At 38.0% G+C, this 11,180-nt stretch overlaps 1 protein-coding gene across 1 annotated transcript in view; it reads right to left on the bottom strand.

The window, feature by feature from the left end:
* The window catches only part of NEK7 (NIMA-related kinase 7), a 54,701-nt gene extending 50,745 nt beyond the window's left edge, over positions 1–3,956 (bottom strand). The window contains exon 1 of the mRNA XM_009577041.1: positions 3,876–3,956. Coding sequence (XP_009575336.1) covers positions 3,876–3,932 — 57 coding nt within the window. The 5' untranslated portion in view covers positions 3,933–3,956. The remainder of the gene's footprint in view (positions 1–3,875) is intronic.
* Positions 3,957–11,180: the final 7,224 nt, after the last annotated feature.

Here is an 11,180-nt window from a genome sequence, read left to right as displayed (position 1 = left end):
TTACAATCCAAACTTACCCAAGACAACCAGCTCAAAATATGACTGCAAAGCCTTGCAGACAATTCTCTTAGTTTTCCACCCCTGGCACTCAGCACTAGCGTCCCAAGGCTAGCAATCAGAAACTTAATGGGAAATACAACCCTTGAGACAGAGAACAGAATTTTAAACTAGCTATTAAAACATAGGAAAAAGATCTACAAAATACCATGGAAAAACTTCCTTGAAAAGTTAAACTGATTGGTCAGTCACCATCAAAAAGAAAGGCAGACATTTTTAGGAAAAGCATTTGAATGAAACAGAAAACAAAATGTTTCACTACTTAAGTGTGTTGTGTGCACACTGAATACCACACAGAGCTCTGACCCCTCGTTTTGAGGGGAATACAGGGGAACTAGAAAACAAAGAGCAGAATAGCAATGCTGAGCAGCGATATACAATCTCTTCTGCCTAAGAAGAGACTTGATAAACTATTGTTCTTCAGCTTAGGGGGAAAAAAAAAAACCCACAACACCAAAAAAACCCAAACAGTAAGGGATATATGCTGCCTTTGGTTTACCAGGTCTAGTAACAGAGTCGTTTTTCCCTCTTCAGATGCTAAAAAGCCCCCATTCTGCTCTTGAGGAAGTTCTAGAGCTTGAAGTCTACTGTATTAAACTACTAATCCATATTTTCCTACCTTCTTGCATAATCCTTTTTATAATATGCAAGAGGTTTGAGCGCATTTAGATATCTGTGCTTTCAAAATGTCCTTGTGATGTAATGAAGTACAGTGTTTTAACTTTGTAGGTAACTGACTATGACAGAGATTTCAGGCACTTAATTCCAAACAGAAAATGAGTTTCTAATGGTACGAAGTCTAGTTGGAGCTAACAGTGCACCTCAGGGGTCAATACTGGGTCCAATCCTGCTCAACATCTTCATTAATGATCTGGATGATAGGGCAAAGTGCACCCTCAGCAAGTTTGCTGATGACACAAAACTGGAAGGAATGGCTGATGTGCCAGAGGGTCATGCTGCCATCCAGAGGGACCTCAGCAGGCTAACGGGAACCTCATGCAGTTCAACACAGGGAAGTGCAAAGCCCTGCACCTGGGCAGCAATAACCCCATGCACCAGTACGTGCTTGGTGCTTACCTGCTAGAAAACAGCTTTACAGGCCAGACCCTGGGGGTCCTGGTGGACACCAACTTGAGCATGGGCCAGCAATGTGCCCTTGTGCCCTTGCGGCAAAGAAGGCGAATGGTGTCCTGGGCTGCATTACGAGGAATGTTGCCAGCAGGTCAAGGGAGGTGATCCTTTCCCTCTACTCAGCACTAGTGAGGCCACACCTGGAGTACTGTGTCCAGTTCTGGGCCACCCATACACCCATACATAGACATACTGGAGAGAGTACAGCAAAGAGCCACTAACGATCAGGGCACTGGAACATCTCTCACATGAGGAAAGGCTGAGAGCACTGGGAACATCCAGCCTAGAGAAGAGAAAGTTCAGGGGGGATCTCATCAATGTGTACAAATACCTGAGGGGGTAGTGTTAAAAGACAGAGCCAGGCTCTCTTCAGTGGTGTCCAGTGACAGGACAAGAGGCAACGGGCACAGACTGAAACACAGGACATTTCGTCTGAACATCAGGAAACGTATTTTTACTGTGGGGGTGACTGAGCACTCACACAGGTTGCCCAGGGAGGTTGTGGAGTCTCCCTCCTTGGAGATATTCAAAAGCAGTCTGGACGTGGTCCTGAGAAACCTGCTCTAGGTGACCCTGCCCGAGTGGGAGGGCTGATGACCTCCACAGTTCCTTCCAACCTCAACCATTCTATGAAATGGTGTTTTCAAACTAATTGGGACTAAGCCACTGTTTGGCTAAATATTCTCATGCTCCTCAACAACAATTTTCAGTGATTAGGGTAATTTAATTTGCTACAAATAGGAGCATATATTTACACAATATAATGACCAAGAGAATTAGAAGAGATTCACAGGTTTATCAAAACCTGACACACAATTCTTCATAAATCATTACCTCACCTCTTGCTCATAACATGCTGTATTTTCAATTCCAGTTCTTGCTTCTCCTAAATATATCAGCAATTAGTACAGTAACCTCTTTTCATTACTAGTTTTCACCATAAGCATGCTCCATTAGCAGAGAAATCCATAAGAATTAAAGTAGGTATCTGGCTCACAGGAAAAACAATCTGGATTAACAAGATGAGAACATCACTGAATGACTATTTTAGTATCCCGCTGGCAATATGACTATCAGAGCATGTTTGCTCCCCTTTATTCTTTATCCCTTGAAAAGCAAACCAGTAAATATTCTGATGCCAGGTCCAGCTCAGATCTAAAAACCCAAAACCTTTCGTCTCAAGAAAAAAAATCATGCTTAGTGCAGTCTACACAGTAATTGATTTAAAAAAAGAATAATGAGACACAGATTATGAAAATGCTTGACAGTTAATCAAAGCTGAGAATAAACATTAATTTCTTCTTTTGTAGAAAGTGTCTAGTTGATTACAGCAGTATTGATTTTAGGTCTGTCCTCAGTTTACCACACAGGAAATTGGATACCTGTAGATGAGCCATATTACTTGGAACAGTAAAACTAGAAGCATATTTTACTAGTATGAATTAATGAACTGAATTTGTAGGTTAAAGTAATATTCCCAAAGTTGAACCAGTCCTCAAAAAGTTGATTCTGTGAATCAGAAACAGGTATTCAAATACTCAGAAGACAGATGAGGAAATATGAAACCTGTTTGTAGTCAGCAAACAGAAAACATAGGAAGGTTTCCCAGAAATACAGAAACCTTAATCAGCTGTGTTCTATTTTCTCTTTAGTCAGGAAAGAAAAAAAAACTGTAATAATAAAGGGGACCCTTTATGATATTCATAATATGAATTTTAAGTATTCTTTTTTGTTTGTTCTGAAATTACAATGTATTTTCTTAAAATATCTGTATGCATAGCTATACATTCGTCTTAAATTTCTAACCGTTTTGCAGTGGTATAAATGCATTGGTATAAATGCTATTAAATCCAGATTTTCTATCACAATGCTATGATAAAAACACTGGAGCTAAGGAAAGCTGGTTATTGTAAATTCACTAAATTTCACAAGCTAGAATTCACCTTAATTTTTGTAAAATAAAGGGCACAAGTTCACCTATGCTGTTAACAAGAAAATTACAAAATTTAGGTTTCAGCTTTGTAAAGAACTGCCCAGCTTTTACTTTGGAACGGTCACCACAGTAAATATTTTTAGGGTATTCCTCTACAGGCTCTTGCACTCCCTTCAAAGAATTACCTCCTAAAAATGTCAAAAAGCAATATCCCAATATTATCTCTTATCAGATAATCTTTATCCTTTGTTTCATACCATCAACACATATCCAAAGATTAAATTTCTTATGCATCTTCTTTCTAACAGAACTACAGTTACTGGGAATTTCTCTTGCCTGGTTTCAACACGTAATGGCACTACTTCATATAGCATCACCGTCAGGAGGTGTAAGAAGAGAAAGTTGAAGGTAACAGTCTGAAATAAATATGGTAATTCTGATACAATTTCAAAACATATAGCGTTTAACAACTCACCATTTCTCAGGAAAACAACTGCCTTCATCTTTGCTTCCTACTCCCACTCCAACTCCAAACCCTCAAAGTTGTTGAAGCAGTAGGAGGCAAAAATGAAAAGTAATTATTTTCTATGAAATACAGGACTGATATTCAATTAATTTCTAAACCACCAGAATACATTCTATCTGTTTACAGCTTCTTTGTCCCCACAAGAAATAATGTTTTCTAATTTCTCTCTTTTTCTATTTAAGAAATTATAACATCCACTGTTGAGTAACTGTTTAAAAAAGAAAGTACCTGTGGCTGAAATGGTGGAGCAGTAGGCCCCTGCATGCCTTGTGACTGTTCATCCATTCTATCACGTAAAAGCGTCCCTTATGTCCTGAAAAAAGAAATACAGTCATTACACTGTAATTCAATCTGTATTTATGATCAATGAACATCAGCAGAAGAACTGAAGAATTAATTTTATCATTCGCATGCTTGAGTTTACTAACATTTAACTATTCCAGCCCTGCACTGTTTTGGGAAGGAATTTTTCTTATGGTTAGCTGTTCTATAAAATGAAATAAATCACTATACACATCTGAACTTAATATTAAAAGATGTGCATTAAACTATTTCAGCCAGAGAAATGGCTCCGTCTGATAAAAGTTGCATCACCTCATTAGTCTTCAGAGGCACCACCCACTTGTTTAACTACCTAGATCTCTGCTGGCCAGTACCTTAGACCTATGGGCAGCATGGGAAATAGCCCATCAGCAGAAGAGTTATAACTGCTGCAAGCATACTGTTTATGTTGCATTAATTTATCTGTAGTCTTTTAGGGACTATGCAAGAATAGTTCCACCTAAAGAGAAAGAAGCTAAACACGTACACTCATTACATTTGGACAAGCTAACTAAGAGGGCTTTGAGATACCATATTAGGAGCACAACCTCTATTCCCAACTATGAACCTCTCATACCCATCAATAAGATGGGAGGAAAGATGCCTGCCAAGTTCCCAAGATAAAGACACAAGGCTTTGACCAATAATAAGGGTTGCAAAACATACAGAATCATTATGAGGAAGAACAGGAGAGACAAAAATGCAAATGCTCAAGAGGCTTTTTTCTCAGCTAAGCTAATTCTTTTTTAGGCTACATGACATTTTGTTGAGGGGGAGCAAGTGCAATGCCCAGTTTTATTGGTGCCTATGAGGACCATCTCTGTTCAGATGAAGACAACAGAAAGTTCACTGGCAGCTTCTAATGCAAACAATGAAATAAACGTTTATATAGATAAGAGGCAAGTCCTGAACAACTCTAATCACACAAACACAAAGTGTCTCTGCCTACTACCTGGTCAAACCTGCCAAGGCCTTCAGAGGAACAAGAGTCATGTGTCTGACTGGAAAATTATTTTTGCTTTTCAATTTATTTCTTATTTATTTATTTTCTTATTTCTTGCTCCAAATCCCAAAAGCTCTAGAGATGGTTTGACATAAAACACTTTTCTGATACCTCTTAACCTTCAACATTAGGAAACTTCCTATGATAAATTTATTCTGATAAATCTACATACTTCAAATACTGAAAACATATCCTTGTGATCACAGAGCTACTTCTGTTTCACAAACCTTTCTTTGGAATGAGTACATAAAAATTTCTCAAATAGCATTTAAGTTCAGCATGAAAGCATACAATCTACCACCTCTGTTAAAAAACACACAAAATAAATCTTCCCAGTAATTTCTTTAGAGAATATTAAAAAGGTTAGAAATAACTCTCAACAGAAAGCAACAAACCTTAGAAATGTTTTTCAAAGCCCATTGCAAAATATTGAAAAAACCCTAACAAATAGCTTGTGTTCACAGTACTGTTGTCATTCTTACAGCATCATTGTGACAACATTACTAATGGATAAAATAATCACAAAGCAGCTTTGCAAAGTTTCTCAAAATACTGCCCTAGTGTACTAAACAGTGGATTGGATACACAAAAGAAATCACTAGCGATCTACTTCCAGTCACCCCATGCCATTCCAGTACCACTGGCTACTCGTAACACCAAACCACAGCCATCCTCCAGAGCGACTAAAGGTCCCAACGGCTTTGTCTTCCTATCCTTAGTACTCCTGTATAAAGGATACAGTTTGGGACTTTCTGTTGTTTTGTCTGAGGATTAGCTGTAATTAATCCAAAGATAAAAGAGATCCGAAAAAGCAATTTCAGGCAGGTCAAGAGAAGAAGAAAAAAAAAAAAAAAAATCAATTATCAAACTGAGATGAGAGGCAGAGAAGAGGAGGTAGGAATTGCAAAGATTTCTAAGACTGTCAGAATGAATGTGGTGCAAAAGGGAGAAACAGCTGGCGGGCATACCTGCTGCACGCCACCGGCTAGGCAATCTTTTAGCCAGCCCTAGGACACCATATTGACACTTGCTGCAAGCTCTACATCATCTCCCGTACAACCTCCCCACCAAGGCAAGAAATCATAAGACAACAGCGCTGAAAATTAAACTGTTGTCACAAAACTGCATCTAAATTCTCCAGTTAGATTCACAGAGGTTTATGCAGTTGCAACAAATGCTGGGGGAGGAATGCATGGCAATCTTAAGGAACCTTCTGCTAATTTCTTGCTGTAGAGATCTTTCTATCACTGCCAAGAAGCCAAGAATTCTTTTCTGAAGTGCTATTTTGAAGAGCCTTTATAAGAATTTTAATCTTTTCGATAGCATCAATATTTCTACTGAAAGTTCTATAGCGTGTTTTACTAATACGTTTACATATTGAAGACTGTTGACCATGTAATGCACCAATAGATAATTCCTATGGGTCACACACACTTGTTTCAAAATCCCTAGGGAAAAGAAGTAAATACAGAAGTCTTTATCCTCCATTGCAGACATTTATCCAAGATTAATGAAATCTAAGCTGAAATGTTTAGATGATGTATGTTGATTCAGGAATATACAACCCACTCATCTAGTCTGAATGGACAGAGGCACTGACTGGAAGTGTTTGGGGATTTGTATCTTTTTTTTTTTAATTTGGGCAAAAGAATAGAAAGGAGAGAAGTCATATCATTGCCACTGCCAGTGGCTTATTTTATAATAAAAGCAAGCAACTAAAGAGGTAACAAATATGTTCTACCATAGGAAGCATGGAAGATTTATTAACTTGCAGATTTGTTGTTGCTTTTGCAGAGGAAAGGCAAAGATCGGTATTTTCTGTCCATATACGGAAGCTCTTTTATTTTTTTAACTTGTTTTTGTCTTTGAAGACTGCATGATAGATTCACATTTTAGAGTAATTTGGCATTTTGATCATACAAAATGCCAGGATGCAGAAAAATGCCACAGACGCAAAATGAATCTTTTGTAGTGTTTGTCAACATAAGCAAGAATTAGATTTTGCTGCTTGAAGACTGTTTTCACAGTGAGGCATGCCTTTCACCTTGATAATAAACTTCACTGAGGTCAAAACACAGTGGAATAATATTTATCTTTAAATTTAAATTGAGGCAATAATTATTACTTCCAAAGATGGTCTTCAAATTCTAATTTATGGTGGAAAGACACTAAAAATACTGCCAGAGCGTCATCGCTTGTTTAAAATTGAAATGTGAATACAAAACACATTTAAATGTGACATGTCTATCACCTCTTTAAACAAGCAATACGACGACCTTCTTCTGCAAATCCATCACCATGATATACATTGGTTCATGGAAAACAGACAACAGATGAAGTGAGATGCGAGCCAACTATACCACCACCACCCAAAACTTCCAAATAGCCAAGCACAACTAATGTTTTTAAACGCTCTCACACTGATCATGGAGGCGGAAGGGACTGCTTGCCTTCACCTTACCACTTGCAAAGATAGGAGCAGTGAAAGACACTCTGAATCATTTATCTTGTAAAGATGACTTTCATCATTTTGAAGATGAAAGTCATTTGGATTCAGACCAAACTGTAAACAACAGTGTTCACAGGAACACAAGCATATATACTGAATCTTATACTTCAATTATGGTTACTAATACTTTGCAGGAATAAGATGACTTTTGGTTAACTGCTAATACTTTAAATCTTTGTCTTTTTCAGTTGATCAAAACAGTAGGTGGCACCTACACATAAAGGATGCAGGATGAAGTACCTGGGGATACAGACAACACGACCAATTTTTCATTTGAAATTGCATAGCAACTCCCATAATTGACACTATTTACTCCACACACCAAGTCCCCCATACAGTGAAAGTTAAGTCCTCCTCAGTAAGATAGACTATCAAACTGCAACTGCCTGAACTGGATATAACACCTTTTCCTTTCCTCAATACACAGGCCTCACTGTCCTTAGAATCATAGAATCATTAAGGTTGGAAAAGACCTCTAAGATCATCAAGTCCAACCGTTAACCCAACACCACCATGCCCACTAAACCATGTCCCTAAGCGCCTCATCTACACGTCTTTTAAATACTTCCAGGGATGGTGACTCTACCACTTCCCTGGGCAGCCTCTTCCAAGGCCTGACCACTCTTTCAGTAAAGAAGTTTGTCCTTATTCACTTCCTTAGTGGCCACCTGTCAAAGCTCTCGGCTATCTGCCCATGCATCTAAAGATCATGCAAAGACACAAAGTAGCCCAAAATGCAAGGGTGCATTCCTATAGAAGCTCACAATCAGCACTCAGCTTTCCAGGTGGTTTCCACCAGCCAGCTAGAGGAGAGGTGGGACTACCCACAACTGTTCAGGACATCAGAGCAGAGGACCTACTCCTGAACAGGAACCAGAGCTTATCACTGACATTTCACTGGAATATATTTTAAAATAACATTTAAAAAAAAAAAAAAAAAAAGATACCTGGGAAAAACTTGAAATCCTTGTGGATTTTAAGTCTTAAAACTAAGTCTTTATAAACATGATCAGATTATTTCACGAGGAAAAAGTCTAAATGCACTGCCTAATCACATGAAACATGCTTTTTAAACACTAGTTTTATAGCTCAAAGTCCATAAACCATTCACATTGAAATACACTTCACAGTATTCAGGCAGTAATGTTATTGCTTTAATAGATGGCAGTTCTACAACAACAAAAAAATACAATGCTTTCCTGTAGAAAACATCATTAATAGTCTCAGTGATACCTGGTTTTCATACTTGTTTGTTAATTTTGGATCTTAAGTGGGGACATTCAGTAATCAATGTCAAAGAAGAAACAGCTATACTTTAAAAAGAAAGTATATACTTAATATTCAGTGTGTTACAGTTCTGCTGAGAATTTGAGAATCTCAGCGTTCTTTTCTGCAGAATATAGATGTAACTACTCCACATAATTGCTAACACAGAGAAACATGAAGTTGCACAATGTGCTGATCAGGCACACCATCGCTTTAGCTGCTCTTCACAAAGGACAGAATGTACTGTGTTTACTTCTGGATTACACCGTCAATTAAGGCAGGTATTTTTATTTTTTACTATAACCATTATTTTAGTTAGGTTAGAGCTGAGGCCCTCCAGAAACAACTATCCATTTAACACCGTACATACTCCTTACTTTTTGACGTCAAGTTAGATTCTTCCGTATCTAACACGGATTTAAAATTACAAATTTTAGATCCCTAAACTTTTCAACTATGTTTACTAACTAAATTCAAAGATAAGGATCATGCTCAGCTGAGAAAAAAAAACCACCACATATATTAATACTAGTTTCCATATAAGCATATAGGCTAAAGGAATATTCCCATTTGCTTACATCACAACATGAGTCTCAGCTACCCAAAAGCACAATTTAAACCTAGGTAGAACATTCAGATAGTCACCCTGGTTAAAACTAAAAAAAAACTGTGCTCTGGAAACAAGGGTTTAGATTTCTAAATGCCTTACTGAATATCCAAAACACAATTACCCAACCCAACACACTGCTGTTAATCCCAGCAGTTTATTCCAGGGAGCCCAAGCGTGCCGGTTGGATTCCAGCTCTGCTCTCCGTCACCTGGAGAGCCACGCTGACATAACTGCAACGCTCAGCTCCCAGATCAAAGCCACATACCTTTTGGGAGATGACAAACTTTAGACCCAGCAACAACAGCTCGGCCCTTAAGCTTGATGTGAGCTTCTTAAGAAACAGCCATCCTACTGGTTTATAAAACATACTGCCTTAACAGTCATTCTTTACCTCTAAGGCAAAAGGTTGGCTGTTTGGAGGGAACTGGCTTGCTGGTCAAACCTGGGCCACACTTTGTCAGGTGACCAACACTGATCAGCCCTCTTCAGCACTCTAGTCCATGCTGGCATCCAAGGTGCAGGTTGCAGTTTACAAATTTTCAAAGTGATTTCAAAAGCAGGGCTCAGGACGCACATGGGGAAGATCCTGGATGAAGCGAGAGAATGTTGGCAGCTGTAAACTGAGCATCCCGACTTCATTGTTCACATTACGTTAAATGACAGCACAGCTATGCGTCTTCCAAAGAAATGGGAAGTCAGAAGTCATGTCCAATAAAGCAAATCAACTTGGAATTTAAATCTATCGTAATTCTTTAACATTATAATGTAATTTTTTCCTGGTGCTCTGCATAAACCATTGAACAGGAGAAACACATAAGTTTCGATGTCATAATAGAAACATTTTACTTGCAAAGTGAAAGTCACTTCAGTTTCATAGATAGTATTTTTAGTGCCTTCCTAAAGACCAGGAAATACTTAAAAAACAACAGCCCACATACAGTACCCCAAATGCAGCTCTCAGAACACCGATGCGTCCAAAGCCTTTATACACTTCCTGTATCTCAGTATCTCCAAAAAGCACACGAAAACCAACACCCCCAGTAGTTTACCTAAAACTCTGCTCTCTTACTTCAAATTGATTTTGTTGAGGTTTCCTCCCCACGCCAGAATGCAACTGGAAAGATGAAACTCAACTGGGTCGTAGTTTAAGTGCTAAAATACATTTCAAGAAGTTATTCATCCACTTTCATAGCATCCAAAGTCTCTATTTAATATGGGTATATTTAACATGAGCAGCAAGAGATTCTATCTGGAAAAAACAAATTTCCAAATAACAGGAATGACAGCACAGTACATATGTAGTGTCTTTTCAGTAAATTATTCCTGACTAACACAGACCACTAAAATGAAATCTGGTTAAATACATCCACATTACTATGCCATCCATTCATAAAGTTACACACTCAGCTTAAAGACAGCATTAGATGTGATGAAATAATGCTGAGACACATTAAATATTTAAAAATAATAGCCAATCAATGCCTTTCCATTAACCATCATGATCTGGTCATGCTCCTACCCAGCCCACATTGTCTATTTCTCAAAAATACTAAACTTTTTATCCATCTGCTGTTAATCACAAATTACAAGAAACATACAGTCCACAATGTAATGTCATCAATAAAATATTACAGTGAGTTATTTGATTTATAGTGTACTGCAATGTTGCTGATTATTTAAACTAGTCATTCATTCAATGAACAAATATTTGATATATGCCAAATAATTACCACACTAGTTTATTTTTCTCACTCTGTGAATAGCTAAGTTAGATGTATGGATTAATAAAGCAAAATGCATTTAAGCTGACACTCACTTGAACTC

This window comes from Fulmarus glacialis, unplaced genomic scaffold, assembly GCF_000690835.1.
Source record: "Fulmarus glacialis isolate BGI_N327 unplaced genomic scaffold, ASM69083v1 scaffold12774, whole genome shotgun sequence".
In the NCBI taxonomy this organism is placed as follows: domain Eukaryota; kingdom Metazoa; phylum Chordata; class Aves; order Procellariiformes; family Procellariidae; genus Fulmarus; species Fulmarus glacialis.
The sequence above is the reverse complement of the archived record's forward strand: the minus strand, read 5'-3'. Positions and strand labels throughout refer to the sequence as shown.